Raw genomic sequence first — 20,318 nt, forward strand, 5'->3', positions numbered from 1 at the left:
TATCATTTATACATTGTTGTTGAAAATACCATAATTGTACCTTCTGCAGTGTTACATATTTAGTACAACTAATTGTTATAACTGTTTGCATTCTAAAGTTAATTTTTGTAACCAGGAAGACTTAGAAACATTTTTAAAATGAAAACTTAGAATCTGTTTAATAATACAGGGAGTCCTCGGACTTACGACACAATTTGTTCCTCAGAATTGCGTTGTAAGTTGAAACGTAAGTTGAAACTGGTTTTCCCATAGGAATCAATGGTATGAAGGGGCGGTTGTTCCTGAAGCAAGGCTTGATGCACTGTTTTCACCACAATAACCCAGATTTTTGAACTAAATGAATTATAGATGACTAATGTAGCGTCAGTGTATTTACTTGGTAAACAGCATTCAAATAAACACACAAAATCACATATGCCTTGACTTTCCAGAACTTTTTGGAGGGCTCTTGGCTGGGGGCTTCTCTGAAGTCTGGGCTGCAAGTTTCCCTGGAGTCTTCTCTGGAGCAGCTGGGCTGGCTGGGCAGACAGGTGGCTGCTCAGAATGCAGGCACCATACTACGCAGAATTGGGCTTGCTTTTAACAGAATTGCTTGTAAATAACTTCATGGTTGCGTTATAATGAATGAAGCTGGAAGGGGGTCCCTTGCAGTCGCTTGTCCGATTGGCTTCCACGGCTAGGGTAGCTTGTTTCTGATTGGCTCCCAGCCCGAGGCTCAGCCAATCAGAAAGCTTGAACAGTGAAATCCGTGATTGGCTGAGGCTCACATGTGATGTGTTCTGTTCTCCCTGCCAGCTTTTGTCGTAAGGGCGAAACAAACGTCGTAGGGGTGAAGCAGGCAGTCAATTGAAAAGCATTGTAAGTGGCATCCAATGTAAGTCAGGCATCATAAGTCTGAGGACTCCCTTATAATAATAATTTTTATAATTTACACAACTCATAACTTTGGAGCTTATCATGCTCAAAGATTGAGAACCACTTATCTTAAGTCATGTTAATAAGTACAGAAACTTGCTTTAAATGTATTTTATGCAGTCAGAATCCATAAAATCATGTTAAATATTTAACAATATCTCTTGCAGTGCAAAACCATAAATCATCAGAATAAAAAGCCACTAACTAAAAAAGAAAAGGAGGAGAAAACTGAAAAGAGAGCTACCACTGAAATTGAGAACCTGCAAGCAAAGCCAGATGGTCCTGGAGAAAATGTCAGTGAAGATGAGGCTCAGTGTAACAATCAAAGGAAAAAAGGTTGGTCTAGGCACTACGCAAAATTATAACAATTCTGATTTATTGCATTACTAAAATTTTTCGATAATAAACCTTCCAGATGATAGGAAGGTGAGTGACTTGACATACTTTATGCTTTTCTATTTTCACCTTTCAGTATGTACATGAGACTGGATACGTTATTTGCAGTGTAAAGTTTTAAAACTACTTTCCCCCCTGCCCTTGTCATTTTTGAGGTGTCATAAAATGGAAGATTAGGGTTGGAAGAGACCTCAGGAGGTCATCTAGTCCAACCCCCTGCTCAAAGCAGGGCCAACACCAACTAAATCATCCCAGCCAGGGCTTTGTCAAGCTGGGCCTTAAAAACCTCCTAAGGATGGAGATTCCACCACCTCTCTAGGTAACCCATTCCAGTGTTTCACCACCCTCCTAGTGAAATAGTGTTTCCTAATATCCAACCTAGACCTCCCCCACTGCAACTTGAGACCATTAGTCCTTGTTCTGTCATCTGCCACCACTGAGAACAGCCTAGCTCCATCCTTTTTGGAACCCCCCTTCAGGTAGTTGAAGGCTGCTACCAAATCCCCCCTCACTCTTCTTCTGCAGACTGAAGCAGCCCAGTTTCCTCAGCCTCTCCTCATATGTCATATGCCCCAATCCCCTGATTATTTTCATTGCTCTCTGCTGAACTCTCTCCAATTTGTCCACATCCTCTCTGTAGTGGGGGGCCCAAAACTGGACACAATACTCCAGATATGGCCTCACCAGTGCCGAATAGAGGAGAATAATCACTTTCCTCAATCTGCTGGCAATGCTCCTACTAATGCAGCCCAATATGCCATTAGTGATTTGGCAACAAGGGCACACTGCTGACTCATATCCAGCTTCTCATCCACTGTAATCCCCAGGTCCTTTTCTGCAGAACTGCTGCTTAGCCAGTCGTCCCCAGCCTGTAGAGGTGCATGGGATTCTTCCTTCCTAAGTGCAGGACTCTGCATTTGTCCTTGTTGAAACTCATTTGATTTTTTTGGGCCAATCCTCCAATTTGTCTAGGTCACTCTGGATCCTATCCCTACCCCACAGCGTATCTACCTCCCCACAGCTCAGTGTCATCTGAGAACTTGCTGAGGGTGCAATCTATCCCATCATCCAGATCATTAATAAAGATGATGAACAAAACCAGCCCCAGGACTGACCCCTGGGGCACTCCACTTGATAGCGGCTGCTGACTAGACATCGAGCCGTTGATCACTACCCATTGAGCCCGACTATCTAGCCAGCTTTCTAGCCACCCTATAGTCCATTCATCCAGGCCATACTTTTTTAACTTGCTGGCAAGAATACTGTGGGAGACCGTATCAAAAGCGATGTTAAAGTCAAGATATATCACGTCCACTGCTTTCTCCATATCCACAGAGCCAGTTATCTCATCAGAGAAGGCAGTCAGGTTGGTCACGCATGACTTGTCCTTGGTGAATCCATGTTGACTGTTCCTGATCACCTCCTTCTCCTTCAAGTCCTTCAAAATGGTTTCCTTGAGGACCTGCTCCATGATTTTTCCAGGGACTGAGGTGAGGCTGACTGGTCTGTAGTTCCCCAGGTTCTCCTTCTTCCCTTTTTTTAAAGATGGGCAGTATATTTGCCTTTTTCCAATCATCCGGGAACTCCTCTGATCGCCACGGGTTTTCAAAGGTAATGACCAATGGCTCTGCAATCACATCAGCCAATTCCCTCAGCACCCTCGGATGCATTAGATCTGGAGCCATGGACTTGTGCATGTCCAGCTTTTCTAAATAGTCCTTAACCTGTTCTTTCACCACTGAGGGCTGCTCACCTCCTCCCTATACTGTGTTGCCCAGGACAGCAGTGTGGGTGCTGACCTTGTCTGTGAAGACCTAGACAAAAAAAGCATTGAGTACTTCAGCTTTTTCCACATCATCTGTCACTAGGTTGCCTCCCCCATTCATTAAGGGTCCCACACTTTCCCTGACCTTTTTCTTGTTGCTAACATACCTGTAGAAACCCTTCTTGTTACCCTTCACATCCCTTGCCAGCTGCAACTGCAGTTGCGTTTTGTCCTTCCTGATTACACCCCTGCATGTTCAAGTAATATTTTTATACGCCTCCCTAGTCATCTGACCAAGTTTCCACTTCTTGTAAGCTTCCTTTTTGTGTTTAAGCTCACTGAAGATTTGATAGTTAAGCCAAGCTGCCTCCTGCCATATTTGCTATTCTTTCTGCACATCGGGATGGTTTGTTCTTGCGCCCTCAATAAGTCTTCTTTAAAATATAGCCAGCTTTCCTGGACTCCTTTCCCCCTCATATTCGCCTCCCAGGGGATCCTGCCCATCAGTTCCCTAAGGGAGTCAGTCTGCTTTTCTGAAGTCCAGGGTCCATATTTTGCTAGTCTCCTTTCTTCCTTTTGTGAGGATCCTGAACTCAACCAACTCATGGTCACTGCTGCCCAGATTACCACCTACTTCTGCTTCCCCTACCAATTCTTCCCTGTTTGTAAGCAGCAGGTCAAGAGGAGAATGGCCCCTGATTGGTTCCTCCAGTAGTTGCACCAGGAAGTTGTCCCTAACGCTCTCCAAAAACTTCCTGGGTTGTCTGTGCACTGCTGCATTGCTCTCCCAGCAGATGTCAGGGTGATTGAAGTCCCCCATTAGAACTAGGGCCTGTGTTCTGGAAACTTCAGTTAATTATCTGAAGAAAGCCTCGTCTACCTCATCCTCCTGGTCTGGTGGTCTATACCAGTGCTTCTCAAGCTATCTGATGTGGGGGACCGGCAATTTTTTTTCCCAATATGCACGCAGACCGGCAGCTGATGGCTTGCGGACCAGCACCAGTCCGCGGACCACCACTTTGAGTAGCACTGGTCTATAGCACACACCCACCATGACATCTTGTTGCTCTTGCTTCTAAACTTAACCCAAAGGCTCTCAACAGGCTTTTCTCCAGTTTCATACTGGAGCTCTGAGCAATCATACCACTCTCTTACATACAATGCAACTCCTCTACCTTTCCTCTCCTGCCTATCCTTCCTGAACAGTTTATACCCGTCCATGACAGTGTTCTACCCCACCAAGTCTCTGTTGTTGCAATCACATCGTAGTTCTTTGACTGTGCCAGGACTTCCATTTCTTCCTGCTTGTTTCCCAGGCTTCTTGCGTTCATGTACATGCACCTAAGATAACTAGCCGATTGCCCTGCTTTCTCAGTATGAATCAGGAGCGCCCCCCCGCCCTCCCGCACCTTCCTCCTTGTGTTTCCTCCCGGTATCCCACTTCCCCACTTACCTCAGGGCTTAGATCACTGTCCCCCGGTGAACCTAGTTTAAAGCCCTCCTCACTAGGTTAGCAGCCTGCCTGCAAAGATACTCTTGCCTCTGTTAGTTAGGTGGATCCCATCTCTTCCTAGCAATCCTTCTTTCCAGCACAACATCCCATGGTCAAGGAATCCAAAGCCCTCTCTCCGACACCACCTGCGTAACCACGCATTTACCTCCACAATTCGACGGTACCTACCTGGGCCTTTTCCTTCAACAGGGAGGATGGACGAGAACACAACTTGCGCCTCAAACTCCTTTATCCTTCTTCCCAGAGCCACGTAGTCTGCAGTGTCCCACTTAAGGTCATTCTTGGCAGTATCATTGGTGCCCATGACTTGTCAAAGAAGAGTAAACTCATAAGAGAGTGCTCCATGGTCTACTGTCCTTCCTGAGAGCTGTTTACAGAAAGAAGTTTTGCTAAATCTGTTGATCCCACTTCTGTCTTAATCTGGACAAGCTAGTTTAGGAGGGGCCACTTGAGATTTTGGGATTTAAAACAGTATTTTCTCCACAGTAAAATATGGAAAATAAAATGGATACTGTATTGTATGTATCTTGCAAAGACACATTTTAAAAACTCAAATGGATAAAGTATAACCCATATGCTTAGATCAGTTTGTGGGACAGCACAAATAATGAGAACTGTAACTAAGTCTGAAGTTGGAAAATAACTTGAGATCTATAAGCCTTCAGCTTTAAGAAGTTCTGGATAGGTTGTACACTGGTATTTAAGGCAAATATATCCAAAAATTGGAGAACACTTTCTAAAAATATTGATCTAGAGTTGCAAATAGTGGATAATGCACAAAACTGGAAATTCCAAAGACAGCTGAGTTTTTATTAGTGAATAACACGTCATATTCTTGGCTCTTTTTATAGAATATGCCAGGCAAGAACAAAATTTGTGTTCTATTAACAGAGAATCTTATGCTTTGGAACACAGTTTGGTATCATTTATACCTAAAAAATTGACAAAAACAATACTTGTTAAAACAGAAGTCTCCACTATAGGTAAAAGGTCTTGGTGTTCTATCACACAAAACTGTTATTTTTTGTAATGATAATGGTGCATCTTCTAGCCTTGTGTTGATGCAAAAAAAATTGTCAACTTTAAAATGTATATTCCATCGGAAGTCTGAAGAACTTAAATCTGAATTATCTGATTCATATGTTGATATCTGATATTTTTTATTCATGATCCATATTGCTTTTTTTTTTTTTGCATAAGAATTAAGGTGCCTCTCCCACCTCCCAACCAGCTGCAGAATAGCAGATGTTATGGTTAAAGAGCTAGATCAGAGGTGGGCAAACTATGGCCTGCAGGCCACACCCGGCCTGCGGGACCATCCGGCCCAGTCCCTGAGCTCCCAGCTGGGGAGGCAAGCTCCCGGCCCCTCCCCCGCAGCGACGCCAGCGCTCTGGCCTGCCGCTCCTCCTGGGTGGTGTGGCTGGCTCCAGCGGGGCTGCAAGCTCCTGCTGCTCTGAGCAGCATGGTAAGGGGGTGGGGAGCGGGGGGGTTGGATAAGAGGCAGGGGACGGGGAGCAGGGGGCGGTTGGATGAGGCGGGAGGTTCTGGGGGGGTAGTCAGGAAACGGGGAGCAGGGGGGGTTGGATAGGCATGGGAGTCCGGGGGGGGGGGGACTGTCAGGGGTGGGGGTGTGGATAGGGCTTGGGGCACTCAAGGGACAGGGAGCAGTTGAGGGTTGGATAGGGGGTTGGGTCCCAGGGGGGGCAGTTAGGAGCGGGGGTCCCAGAAGGGGCGGTCAGGGGACAAGGAGCAGAGGGGGTTGGATGGATCGGGGGTCATGAGGGGGGCAGTCAGGCGATGGGAAGTGGTAGGAGGCGGAGGCCAGGCTGTTTGGGGAGGCACAGCCTTCCCTAACTGGCCTTCCATACAGTGTCACAACTCTGAAGTGGCCCTCCAGCCAAAAAGTTTGCCTACCCCTGAGCTAGATAGCGTTATGAATCTTTTTACCCTTTTGCTATTAAGATATTTTTCTTATATGCTTCATCTTAGTGTTTGTTATACTTTAGCATACCACAGCTTAACGTTGTCAGGAACATAAATCTCTATCACCTGGAACTAAGGTCTTTTCTTTCTGTTATGAGGGTATCCCACATTCTTCTTCTAATGATGGTCCCTATGTATATTCCACACACAAGTATGCATGCGTGCTATGCATCTAAGTCTGGAAATACTTGAAAGCAGCATCTGTTGGCCCACGTATGTACAGTAGCTTACCTCATGCTCCAGACCAAGGGTATAGGAGGCAGTGTGGGTCGATGCTTCTGTAGTTCCTTCCTGATGCATGGCCTGAGTTACAATTGTCCTTGTTTTCATTGCTTAACTTATCAAAAAAAAAATTGTAAATAGTTGAATTCTTAAGTTAGTTAAAATGTATAGTATAGAGTACTTTTCTCCCCAGTTGGGAAGCCTTGCCCAGGGTCCTGGGATTCAAGAACTGCATCTCCTGCCATTGATCTTGTCCATCAGTCACAAATATCAGTGTAGCCTGTACTGTCAGGGTGAGGTGCATATCTCTGCAAAGTGCAGAATCTGTTGCTCTTGCCTGCCCAGGAGCTTTGCCTATGGAAGCCCTGATGGAGAATACTATGACGTCTCTCTCCGATATGGGCCATCGGGACCCCTATGTACATCAGACCCCTCAATTGACCAGCAGTATCTGTCCAAGCATGTGCCTTGGAGTGGAGCTCTCACTATCTAAGCCCATCTTTACAGGGCGCTCTCATGGTAGCAAGGACAAATCCCTATTGAAGACCATCCATAAGAAGCACATTTCCTCTGAGCCTGTGCAGGTGGGGTGAAACGTCACGTATGCAACCTAAGGAACAGGCTCCGATGAAGACTACCTGATTGGAGGGCAAGATGTGTAAAAAGAAAGCTCCATTTGTCACCTTGATGCCAAATCATCAGTGCAGTAAGAGGGCATTTTAGCACCTGGGGCGAGCAAGCATATTTGCACCCCTTACTAGAGACCTGTGAGGGACTATTTTTTTAATTCAGTCCCACCCTGCGATACCCATTCCCACCTGCTCCTGCATTGTTTGTTGAATTTTTATCTTGCATCTGCTGTTATGCCAGCAGGTTCTGCAGGATCCCAGTCATGCTACCTACCCTGCAGTATTAAGTATTGCCACTCTTACGTCTGCACTGCTGCTGGCAGCGGCACTACCTTCAAAGCTGGGCAGCCAGAGAGCAGTGGCTGCTGGCCAGAGCATTTCATGTCGTTTGTGGTGTAGGAGGACTATTTTTTTTAATCCTGATCCCCTCTCACCCCACAATTCCCACTCCTACCTGTTACAGCATTTTTGATTTAAAAAAAAAAAAATTATCCTACTCCTGCTACTGTGGCAGTGGGTCCTGTGGGATCCCAGTCCTGCTGTAGGGCTCTACCTCCTATCGTTTATTTGTCCCGCCCCATTTTTCTACTCTTCTGCACGTTTCTCCCCCTCCCCGGCTTTGCACCCTGGGTTCGCCCCACCCTGGTTATGGTCCTGTGAATCATCAGGATAGATGTTCGCTGGTTTTGTCTACAAGTGATGGTCTGGACCCATTGTCAGTACTGCCTCATCCATGTAAAGACGGTCCATTTGCTGCAGATGCACTGGATCTGTCCGTTTTAACTGTGGGAACCCCTCAGGCATGAGAGCATACCAAGACTTTTGTAACACCAGAGGATATATTCCTTCCTTATCCATGGTCTCCACTTCTTTCTGGCCTGGCCCTCCTGAGGGATGTCCTTATCCAGAGGAGTCAGGTACATAACTGTCCGAGAAGCTGTCTCACCTCCAGCCTTCTGGAAGGAGTGCCCCGGCACCGACAGCACTGCTGCTACCGATGGAGCAATTCTCGAACTGAGATGAATCAGAGGAGATGGCCACATGGGTATTTCCATGGAGGCAGTTGAGCCCCAATAGACAGTCGAGGGGTTACATTTGCTGTTCCCCAGGGACCGCTGGTAGTGGTTTTCTTGGGAGTTCCCCGCAATTGATTGATCCCTCTTTCGAGTCTTATTGGGGTTCATTGGATCCTTATAGGAGGCATCCGGACCCCTGTCAAGTTATATCACGCCTCTTCCTCTCGCAAGCTGGTTCCATCAGTGTACAAGGAGGGAAGAGGTGGAACTGGATCCGATGGTTTCACTGGGTGCTTCTTCACTGGACAAGGTGGTCACTACTTCCTCAAATTTCATCAGGTTGGCGACAGCGTTTTTCATACAAGTTTTAAACGCCCCTAGGCATTTCTCAATGAAGAAAAGTCTGTTTTGTTACCCACCAGTCAATAAACTTTTTATAGGGGCAAAATTTGGACTCAGTTTCCACGGAAGTGTTCACAAAAGGTTTCATGCAATGAGCAACTTGATGTCACGCATCATCCACAGAACATGAGCCACAGTACACAAGGTGCCTTTCACTTTTAGGCCCCCATGTGCACCTGTGTGACTCCTTTTGCCAGACTTCACTCGCAGTGCGTGCAGGCTTGGGTCCACCTGATCTATCAACCATCAAGGACCACATCAACTCCAAGGTGGTAGTTCCTGTTAGAGTTGTCACCTCCCTAACTAAGCGCTTGGCTACACTTGGAAGTTGGATCACATTAAATCAGCTCTGGGCGCCCTAGCTCCTGAGGTGTCCACACTGGCAAGGCACCTTGAGTCCACGGCTGGAGCACCTCTGGTAATCCACCTCCACAGAAGCACAGAGCTTGCTGTGCCTTGGCTGAAATGCTGGGGTGTCAGTGTGGACGAAGTGTTGCATAACTGTGCTGTGGTTGGCCTCCAGAAACGTCCCATAATCCCTTGAAGTCAAGTGGCCATTCTCGTCATTGTTTTGAACTCTGCTGCAGGCATGCGGATATCCTCTTTCAAAGCTCTGTTTCTGACATCCGGCATGCTTATCTGCTCTGGGACACGAAGCAAACCATTACTGAGGAATGGTCCTGCTGCAGAGGCAGGTGTGTGTGTGTGAGAGAGAGAGAGAGAGGCCGGGGGGAACTGATGTCAGGGTTCCCGCTGCTGCTCTCTGAACTTACAAGACCACATGCCGACACATTCTCTGCCCCCCAAAACTGTCTCCCCCCACATACACACAACACACTCCCTGTCACACTTGACCTACCCACCCCCCCATTGAAAAACAGGCTGCAGTCACTTGCTACACGCTGAAGCCACTTGGCATCTGTGGCATTCCAAGAGCTGCTAATGTGGCCATGCCACTGGGCTTGCAGCTGACAGAGTGAACACATGGCAGCGCTTTCCCTGCTGCGGTCTCTGAGGGCTGGTTTAACTCCTGGCACTCTACATCTGCAAGTGTAGCCATAGTCTTAGTGGTCAAACCCAGAAAAGGTCATAGTGGGAGTTCCCTTCAACAGTGCCACTTCCAGGGCCACCAGTATGACAGACAAACTTCCCTTTTGGGGTCGGATGCTCAGGGCACTAAGTCGCCATGAAAAGCCAGACTACATATAAACTTACTGGAACTGAGGTTGATCCTCCTTGCATGCAAGGTCTTCCTTTCACTTATATGCTCACTCTGTATACACATAATATTGGACATTATCACCATGGTGGTCTATATAAACACACAGGGAGGTCTCATCCATTCTGCCAGGAAGTTGTCAGACTTTGGAAGAGGGATGTCAGGAACTGCATTGCGATACAGGCCACATATCTTATGGGTATTCACAACTCCCTGGCATACAAATTAACCAGAATCTTGTTGGTAGGCCATGAGTGGCAGGTTCGTGATGCAGTCCTAAGTGAGATTTTACACAGCATGTTATTTTGCTGTGGGACTTCTTTGAGTCGCAAATGAACAGAACGCTCCCCCTGTTGTGACTCTCAAGGTAACACTTGCTGATGTCCTGGATGAACGGCCTCAGATTGCATTGCCTCCCATTCCGCTGCTTCTGCAACTCATAGGGAAGATGCATCGCAACAAAGCCAACATCATTCTCCTTGTACCCCACTGGCCCAGACAGCTTTGGTTCACAGAATTTCTATTGATGTCTCCCCTCCAACAACCAGGATCTGCCTGTTCCTGAATCTCCTGAACCCAGATAGGGGGAAGACCAAGCATTCCAGTCTGGGCTCATGCCACCTTACCTCCCATCCTGGTTTTTGGATGGGTGTTGGAAATAGAATGCTCCTGTTCCACCCCAGTTCAGGTGATCCTTAACCACAGTCCAAAAGAGTCTACTAAAACCTATCAGGCTAAATGGAGACGCTTTTCAGCAACAAAATCATTGTTCTCCAGAGAGTCTAGAACTGGAATGGCTGCAGTATATCCTGTCCCTAAAGACTTCCAGGGTCTCTCTTGGCTTCTTAGGAGTATACCTAGCAGTGATTAGTTCCTTCCTTCCTCCGGTGTTCTTTACTCTCCCAGCTACAGTATGATTCATGAAAGGCCTGATCAGGACCTTCCCACCAGTGCTTAAACCTACCCCTCAATGGCATGTTAACCTCATCCTGTCCAAGCTCACTAGCCCACCTTTCAACACCATAGCGACTTGTGCCAAGTCCACCTATCCACATAGATGGCATTCTTAGTAGCTGTCACCTCAGGTAGGAGGGTCAGTGAGCTCAAAGGTATCATGGTGGACCTTCCTGTTAAAGCGTTTCACAAAGAAAAGATTTCTCTTTGACTACACTCAAGTTTCTTCAAAGATTGAGTTCCACAACAGTCAAATAATACTTACCTTTATTTTTACCAAAACCTCACACTTCCTCTGAAGACATGAGTTCACTTCTTTGATGTCCGGCAGGCCCTGGTGTTCTAACTACAAAGATACAAGCCTATTGGGAAATGACCCAGACTCTATTGCCATAGCAGATATTGCATGGGCAAGCCATATCATCCCAGAGGATTTCTAAGTGGGTCTCAGGATGCATCTTAAAGTGCTACAAGATATCGAACATTCTTCCCTTGGGGGTGTCACAGCTCGTTCCATCTCTGTCAGACGTTCCACTGCAGAACATCTGCAGAGGGGCCACCTGGAGTTTGATTCGCACATTTGTGACACACTGTGCTCTAGTTCATGCCTCAGCTGTTGATGTAGTGGTGGGATCAGTAGTGCTGCAAGCATCTTTGCTACCAGCTTCCTCTTACCAGCCTCCAGTCAGAATACTGCTTGCCAATCACCCATGTGTGGAATACTCACAGGGACCATCACTTGAAGTAGTGGAGGTTTCTTACTGTAACGGAGGTTCTTCAAGATGTGTGGTCCCTATCTGTACTCCACTATCCCCCTCCCCTGCCATCTACTATGCTTTGGATCCTGTTGGATTTGCAGAGGTGGAACTGAAGAGGCGTCAACCCCCACTGCCCCTTAAGCCCCTGGTCAGGAGCAAGAGGAGAACTACTGCATGTGTGCGGGCCAACAGACACTGCTTTGAAGAAGTTCTGGACTCGGGCGCATGGCCTGCATGCATACCCACATGTGGAATACAGATAGGGACCACTCATCTCAAAGAACCTCCAGTTACAATAAGTAACCTCCCTTTGCGGTTCCTCCTTTTAAGCTTGACCAAATTCACTTCAGTTATTAGATTCAAGGCTTACTTAAGATATATTCTGTAAAACTGAAAAGTTACTATTTTCTGATTTTATTTTTACTTACAGCATTGGTATTAAAATCTTTCCTATTGTTTAAATATTTTAGGTTAATTATTTAAGAGCTACTAATTCTTCCTTTAAAAATGAATTATACAATATATTCTAAACAGCTAAATTATAGTGAAATGCCAAGCTGCACCGTAGTTAAGGTTGAGAATATTTTTTTTTCACTTCTTTAAGGTAACAAGCAGAAGTGGGTACCACTTCATTTAGATGATGTAAGACCAGATAGCCAAGAAGGAACAGGCTCTCGAAATAGTTCAAGATCTCAGTCAGAAACAAGCAAAGTAGTGCCATACAACAACAGACGAAACGAGTCAAGAAGTAAGTGGTTTTCAGTCCTAACTCTGGCTTTTACAGTGGTTCCCATCATTGTGGTATCTGAGTGCCTAAGTATAACTTAACATTTTTGTTCATTGAATGTTCGTGCCAGTTAAAGTAAAACACTGATAGAAACTCGGTATGTTGTGAGACTGGATGTTAAAGCCTGTCCATGTGACCTGTTAAGGGCCTTTTTTCTTGACCTACTATTCCAATACTGAGTGTCTCCTGAACAGACTTTAGTAACATGGTTGGTTGTGCAGAAGCTTGACTTTAGTGTTAACGATGCAATAATTTATCTGAAAGAACTAAATTGTAGTTAGTTACTCTGGGTAGTTGAATAGTGAACGGAAAAAAAAATTTTTTTAAACGGTTTAAGATTTTCACTCATGCTGTGTGTGTGTGTGTACATGCACACAATTGCAAATAATAAATCACTGCCAAATACATTGTTAACATAGTTAAGGTTGTTGAACACTGACTCGTGCCCTTTCAGAATGTGAAGAGTGGCCAGACTTAACCTCTCAAACCAGAAAATAAAAAGTTACGGTGATGTCTTACCACACCCCCATACAATCTTAACTCTGACCTTTGAGAGAGGTCCCTGTGAGAGATTAGAGGATGGTACCCTTCTTGAGCCTGTGGAGCACAGCAAAGAGAGTGAAGGTTAGTGTGAGAGGGGGGGTAATCTTAAACTTTGCTTGACTAGGATATATGTTGAGTTTAGGTCCAGTTTAGCAAATATGTGTAGGTCGGATTTAGCTAACTCTTGACCACTTTACTGACTCCAGACAAACCACTAAAGACTTGTCAGATGTTAATACCTGTTCATTGTCCTAAGCATTTCCTCGGAGACATCACCTTACCTTCAGTTAGCCCTGACTGAGCCTTATAATACACTATGATGTATGCCAGAAGACCACTTGACCTCCCCTGAGCCATAACATGGAACAGAGGATGCATGGCAGTGAGAGTGCCAGTGTAGATGTGAAATTCTAGTGAGCACTGAACATGTAAGAGCGCTTGAACGAATTGAAACAAATTTGTATTCCCTAATCTTATTGAAATATCTACTGGAATGTCTGCCCCTGGAGGACACAGTGGCAGTTATTCCACCAACCGTGAAACGCAACAGATATTTTAAAATCTTTAATATATGATATTTTAGAGCTAAAAGGGCCATCTGCTTTAAATCATCTGCTCAGGCCTCCTGCAAATGTGCGTCAGAAAATAGGGATCTAGAAATTTGCGGCTACTAATCCCTAAATCAGTACAGCAAGTGAGAATCACGGAGTGTGTGTCAAGAGGAATGATGGTAGAGAATTGTGTTGGACACAACACAGCAGACGACAGAAAATCACAGATTTTTGTTAAGGGTATGTTAGGTTTGGTTTGGTCCCAGTGCCTACTGCCAGCTCCAGCGGGGCAGAATTAAGGTGCTGGGGGAAAAGTTTCTATATTTCTTAGCTTTGAGGCCTCAGTTTAGCCCTACTTCAGTATTCTAGGAAGGACATGAAGCAGTGCTAAGCCACTTTCACTCTGATAAAGTTTTTGGTAGTGAATTTCCCTTTTGAGAAAGTGGTGATAGTGAGTGAGGCAGAAATGATTAAGGGGTGGTTGTGAGCAGGGCTGTCCCTAGCTATTCTGGGGCCCTACACAGCCCCCCGCCCCCCACGGGGGGGGCTGGCTTGGAGGACAGGGGGGTACCACCCCCAGCACTCAGCGGTGGCGTGGCTGGGGCTGGGCTGTTGCAGTTCCCGCTGCTAGTGAGTGCAGGCCTGTCCCTGCTGCACTCCTCGGGGGAGTGGGGGTGGAAAGAGGCAGGGCTGGGGCAGGGCAGAAAGAGGCAAGGGTTTTGGGGAAGGGGTGGATTGGGGGCAGGGCTTGGGCGGAGCAGGGATGGGAAGAGGCGGGGCTGGGGCAGAGCAGGGGCTGGGGCCATGGGGAAGAGGCAGAGCAGGGGCTGGAGCAGTACGCAGCTGCGCAGGGCACCAGGAAATTGGGTCCCCAAAATTTCCTGGTGCCCTATGCAACTGCATACTTCGCTTATGGGTAAGGACGGCCCTGGTTGTGGGGTGGGTACAATGAGGCTTTCTGTACATACCTCTTCACCATTCAGCTACCAGTTCCACCTTCCTCGTGGCTCTCTCCATGCTCTGGTGAGTGTGGATGGATCTGGGGAAAAAGAAAGATGGTGCAACTGTGAGGAGGAGTACTTGTGCCAGCTGGATGCAGAAAGGGGGAGTAGAATGGAACTCCAGAGTCCTTATACCAGATCTGGGTCTAGTGTGTATATGGAGAAGTAGCTGTGCGCACCTGTCTTTAGAGTAGGAGGCTCATGGAGGTGTATATAGTGGCCTATTGGTCTCAATTCAATGTTGTCAGCTGATTCTGGTGGTAATGAATACAGCCTAAAACAAAAGCTCTGAAAGATGTGAACTGCTTAATTCATTGCAGTGGGTGTCTTCATCCTCCTTCCCTTGGGCTCAGTGCTTTTACACCTGTGCTGTCCATGGAGCATGCCTGTTCAGAACCTCGCACTCTGGCCTCAGCATTGTGTGCCTGGTGCTTATACCAAGCATGCCTGTTCCTATGCCCAGCACATTGCTGGTTTGTCAAGTTTAGTGCTTCTCGGCAGGAGTTCAGCCAACATTTTTGCAATAGACCTCATTTATCCTGGCTGGGATTCTTCCACTGGCCTCTCTGGTCTGACTGTCTCAGTTTGGCAACTAGTGCCTCCTGTCCCATACTACCATACATATCCCAGACACAGTAGTGTCCACCATACTATTCCATGGTGGGATAGGTATATTTATGGGGTGCCAAGCTTCATCAAAATTGCATACACCTCTCACATTTCCAAAAGGAACTGTATTGTGGCTGCAGACACCAAGCAAAGGCACGTTGAGAGCACGAATGTGCACATCATTCAACTCTCCAGAGGAGAGTCATGACCCTTGGGTTCAGGGGACAGTCAGTGCTTGTTCCCCAAACCACCATTTAGGTACAGTACTGTGGCACTCACGAAGAATTTCCTGCAGAAACATTAGCTTACAGGGAAACAAACTCGAAGTCGAGTTGCTTAAGCTTTTATAGTGCAGTAAAGTTTAAATTTTCTAAAATTATCCACAGTAGTGTTAGTAACTGAGCTTGGGAGCAATCAAATTATATACATAGCTGTGAGTTGAAGCCTTATTCTTTTTCTAGCTCTGCACCAATAAAAATATAAGAATCTGAACATTTTATAAATGGCTCACTTTTGGAAGAGGAGGCACTATATCTCAGGAATCTCTTGACCTAAGTTTGGACCACAAAGTCTGCTCCAGGCCCCCTTGTGGTACATCTGTCTTCAAGACACTGTTCGTATGTCACAGGTTTGCTCACAGAGATGCCCTTGGGACTGTCACCTGACATGCTGGAATCACCTCTGAGCCCGTTTTTCCTGCCAGCTTGGGATTCCAGAACCCTGCCTTGTTGAGCCAGACATGCTAGTCTGCTGCAACACAGACCCAGGTCTGGTCCACGCCCTCCAAAGCTGCAGACTTTAACCAAAAACTGCTCAGCAGGTCACCCAGCTCCAGCACCTAGACACCCAATTCCCAATGGGATCCAAACCCCAAATCCTTTTTACTCTGTATAAAGCTTATACAGGATAAACTCATATATTGTCCGACCTCTGTAACACTGGTGGAGAGATGTGCAAAGCTGTTTGATCCCCCAGGTATTAATCACTTACTCTGGGTTAATTAATAAACAAAAGTGATTTTATTAAGTATAAAAAGTACGATTTAAGTGGTTTCAAATAATAACAGACAGAACAAAGTAAGTGACCAAGCAAAAACACGCAAGTCTAAGCCTAATACATTAAGAAACTGATACAGGTAATATCTCACCGTCAGAGATGTTCCAATAAGCTTCTTTCACAGATTAGACTCCTTCCTAGACTGGGCCTAATCCTTTCCCCTGGTACAGTCCAGCTCAGGTGGTAACTAGGGTTTTTCTCATGACTGGCAGCTCCCTTTGTTCTGTTCCATCCCCTTCTATAACTTTGTCACAAGGCGGGAATCTTTTATCTCTGGGTCTCCCCCTCCCCCCCCCCCCCTTCAAAATGGAAAAGTACCAGATTTAAGATGGATTCCAGTATTATGTGACATGGTCACATGTCCTATGAGACCTCATTCTTCATTACCCAGAGGCTGGCTGGCATGCACCAGGGAAGGTTTGCGAGTAAACAGAGCCCTTTACAGGCAATTGTCCTAGTCAGTGGGAGCCATCCAGGCTCCAAACCACTATTAATGGCCCACACTTTGCATAATTACAGTAGTACCCCAGAGTTATACTTCATATTCCTAGTTTCAGATATAAGAATGATACATTCATACAAATAGGATGAACACACTCAGTAGATTATAAGCTTTGGAATGATATCTTACAAGAGACCTTTTGCATAAAGCATATTCCAGTTATATTTTATTCACGCTCATTAGCATATTTCCATAAAATATATGGAGTGCAACGTCACACCGTATATGTGAATTTTAGAGCAATTTGAATGTTACAGCTGCCCCATAGGGAGCTGATTTTATCTGCAGAACGCCTTGGTCAAATGATCCCAAACTTTCACTGCTAACTTTATCCCTAGTCATGATGAGGTATGGAAATTTTCAGAATAATCTGAGTATGAATGTAGATTTGAGACCACTTAGAAATATTAGCTGTTTAGAGAGCTCATATTCCAACTAAATTAATACAACAACCCTAGGGCCCTGATGATGCAGTACAGTTTCCAAGAGAATCCGAGTGTGCCTGTGGACTTTAAAACATTTCAAAATATTGTTAAAGAGCGAATGTTAGCCTTAAATATGGAATGGCTAAGGCCAATCATAAGTTTTTGTTTCGAAATCAGTTATACTTGAAAATCACTTCCTTCTTTACTAGTCAGCTTCTGTGATGTTTGACTTACTCTTTACAGTGCAAACTGATGTACCTAATACCCATGGAATAATTCTCTGAGGTTATTTATTCATGGTGGAACCTCTCAATTGATTGTCTATACAGTACTTTTTTTTTTTCTTTGAAAGCTTGGCGCCGTGATAGAGAGAAGAGAGATGACCATGATGAAGTTTCCAGTGTGAGAAGTGAGGGTGGCAACATTCGAGGATTCTTTAGAGGCAGAGGAAGAGGGCGTGGCAGAGGAAGAGGGCGTGGCAGAGGAAACCCTCGAAGTATGAGAGTAGATGTTAAAGATGGAAAATATAACTTAATATTAAGATTTAAACATTTAAGTTGTACAACTCTCCCTTGCCACAAATCAAATCCTGTATATAAATCCATGTGGTTTGCATGTCACATTGCAAGTAGTATATCTTGAACACTTTTTACCTAGAACAGATACTGAATGCCTGTTGCACAAATAATACAGTTTGTTTATATCCCTTACAATATTTTTGTATTGGATTTTTCTCTTTATCTTAAATTCTTTTCCTTCCCCTTACTCTTCACGCCATTCTTTTTGAAGTGAACTATGAGTATTCGTATGGTTACCAAGAACTATATGGTGAAAGGACCAATCAGCCATTTCAACCAGACCTTAATAGTAGTATGATGTATTACTATGACGATGGAACAGGAGTACAAATGTATTCTGTGGATGAAGCACTGCTCAAAGAATACATTAAACGTCAAATGTAAGTACACTGCATAATGTATGAATTTTATTTTTAGACAAAACTCAGGAATCTACTTAAGATAAAATTCGTTTCAAACAACGTTTGACCTCTCAGTCTCCAGTGTACTATGTAAGTAGCGCTGAAGATACTAGCTACCAACCATTTGAGGTTTATTCATTACTAGTAAATATCTGCTTAATTATGCTGAGTAGTGGGGTGAAAAAACCCTGAATAGTTTTTTCTGAAGTGGGAACTTTGAGAAAGATCTTCAATCTTCTGGCACTGTAGTCTGCCTTTAATCCATGTACCTTCCTTATTTATGGTACATATCCTCCTTTACTTGGTCTTGAAGTTGAAGTATGGATGTCTGTCTGCTTGTCCTTTAGAGTACTGTTGGTCTGTTAGCATGTAAGACTCTTTCCTGGGTATGTAGCTCAAGTTTCTGAAGGGACTTTTCCCCCATTTGTTCTCAATTTCTTTTAAAAACAATCTTTTCAGCTCTGTATTTTATCAGTGTGTTTCACCTGAAAGAACCAAATAAGAATATGTTTTTAAATGAGCCATATACTTGATTTTTCAATAATCTGAAATACTTACTTTCTCATGTACACCATTAAGGAGCGAGAAACTATTTGGAAGGCTGATTATCGCAAAGAGGCATATCATGCAAAATCCTGGAACACGCTAAGTCACAACTGAAAAGGGACATTTTCCACCACTGGCTGATATTCTACATTTGCCAGCGGCATTCTCTGTGATGCTTTTGTGGTGGATTATATTGCCCTTGTATTCCATGAAGCGATTTGCTTATTTTACTCTGGCTTCTTTTGTAACAGTTGATGCAAAAAAAAATTTTTTTTTTTTTTGAAGAATGAAGAATAAGGCCTCTTTAAGGGCAGAAAGAATCTGACATATGGCTCTCAACTTCAAGCCTATATTGCAATCTTTTTGTAACTTTTGCTGCCAGGCCCCTCTGAGACCTGACAGTGGACGTGCAGCTCCTTATCAGAATAATCGGCCTCCACTGTCCTCAAGATAAGTGAGGGAGGAGCACAGACACTCCACGGTTGGTCAGATTTCTGGGCATGCAGTGTCCAGGTCTCCTAAGGTAGGACACATTGATGTCCCCCTTGATGCTCAGCAAAATGTGTCACATTGGTCACATCTGACTTCTGATGTTGTTTGTATTTTCTTTTAGCACAAGATGTTGGCAAGTGTCAGTTAAAGCCTTAAGATGGCTGGTTAACCAGAGTCATTGGTCACCTGCCCTGTTCAAACTCTCTAAGATTCATTGGTTATAGAATTTGCGTTTCACAAGAGATACTGTTGAGCAGGTTTAGAATATAACTTCTTCATTTTTTCCCCTCATTTCAAATGGTTCTGGGAATCTGTGAGGTTCCATAATCTTTTCCTTTCTCATTGTATTTGAACAAAGGGATGGAAAGCTACCTTTCTTCCTCAATTATTTTTTAAATGTCATCTAAATGGAAGTGTTTAACCTTCTGCTTCTGATATTTTTCTAATTATAAATTATGAAAGCTAGAATGCGAAAGAGGGAAGTTCAAGCAAAATAAACTTCTACAGAATGTTTAGCCCTCCAGAGAGGAGTTCTTTTTGGAGTCCAAGGAAGTAAGGATATTTTGGACAAATAAGTTTGTATCCTTATATATAAATGAGTTTTAGAACTATTAACCTCTTAATATGAAAAATGTTAAATCTATTTCTGAGAACAAAAATGTCGAGTGATTTTATACATGTAACGGGGACCAACTTGATTGGGGAGAAGGATTATTATAGGTATGTATATTAACATTTGTTTTAAAGCAAATGTGACTAAGTATATACTGCATCAGACTTAGTTCAAACATTATGTTGATTCTTCAAAAATGCTTTGGTTCACATCGAAAAGTAGATTACATTTCAAGTTATCACAGGAGTATATCCAAACTTACATCTCTGGAGGGGAGGGAAAATAAGTTCAAAAGACTTTAGAGAAAGACAGGAAGAACATAAAAATAAACATTTTCATTAGTCAGAGGGGTAGCCGTGTTAGTCTGGATCTGTAAAAGCAGCAAAGAGTCCTGTGGCACCTTATAGACTAACAGACGTATTGGAGCATAAGCTTTCATGGG

The 20,318-nt window shown here is 44.6% G+C and overlaps 1 protein-coding gene across 7 annotated transcripts in view; it reads left to right on the plus strand.

Annotated features, from left to right (window-relative positions):
* Nucleotides 1-20,318, plus strand: part of LARP1B (La ribonucleoprotein 1B) — a 127,822-nt gene that overhangs the window by 33,290 nt on the left and 74,214 nt on the right. For all 7 annotated transcript variants that reach the window (XR_013345919.1, XM_077815205.1, XM_077815206.1 and 4 more), the window contains exons 4-7: nt 1,083-1,251; nt 12,377-12,520; nt 17,599-17,742; nt 18,036-18,204. Coding sequence is in view for 6 of the 7 variants with exons in the window: in XM_077815205.1 (XP_077671331.1) it covers nt 1,083-1,251; nt 12,377-12,520; nt 17,599-17,742; nt 18,036-18,204 (626 nt within the window). In the remaining variant the exon portion in view is untranslated. The remainder of the gene's footprint in view (nt 1-1,082; nt 1,252-12,376; nt 12,521-17,598; nt 17,743-18,035; nt 18,205-20,318) is intronic.

Source organism: Eretmochelys imbricata, chromosome 4 (genome assembly GCF_965152235.1).
Source record: "Eretmochelys imbricata isolate rEreImb1 chromosome 4, rEreImb1.hap1, whole genome shotgun sequence".
NCBI classification, from domain to species: domain Eukaryota; kingdom Metazoa; phylum Chordata; order Testudines; family Cheloniidae; genus Eretmochelys; species Eretmochelys imbricata.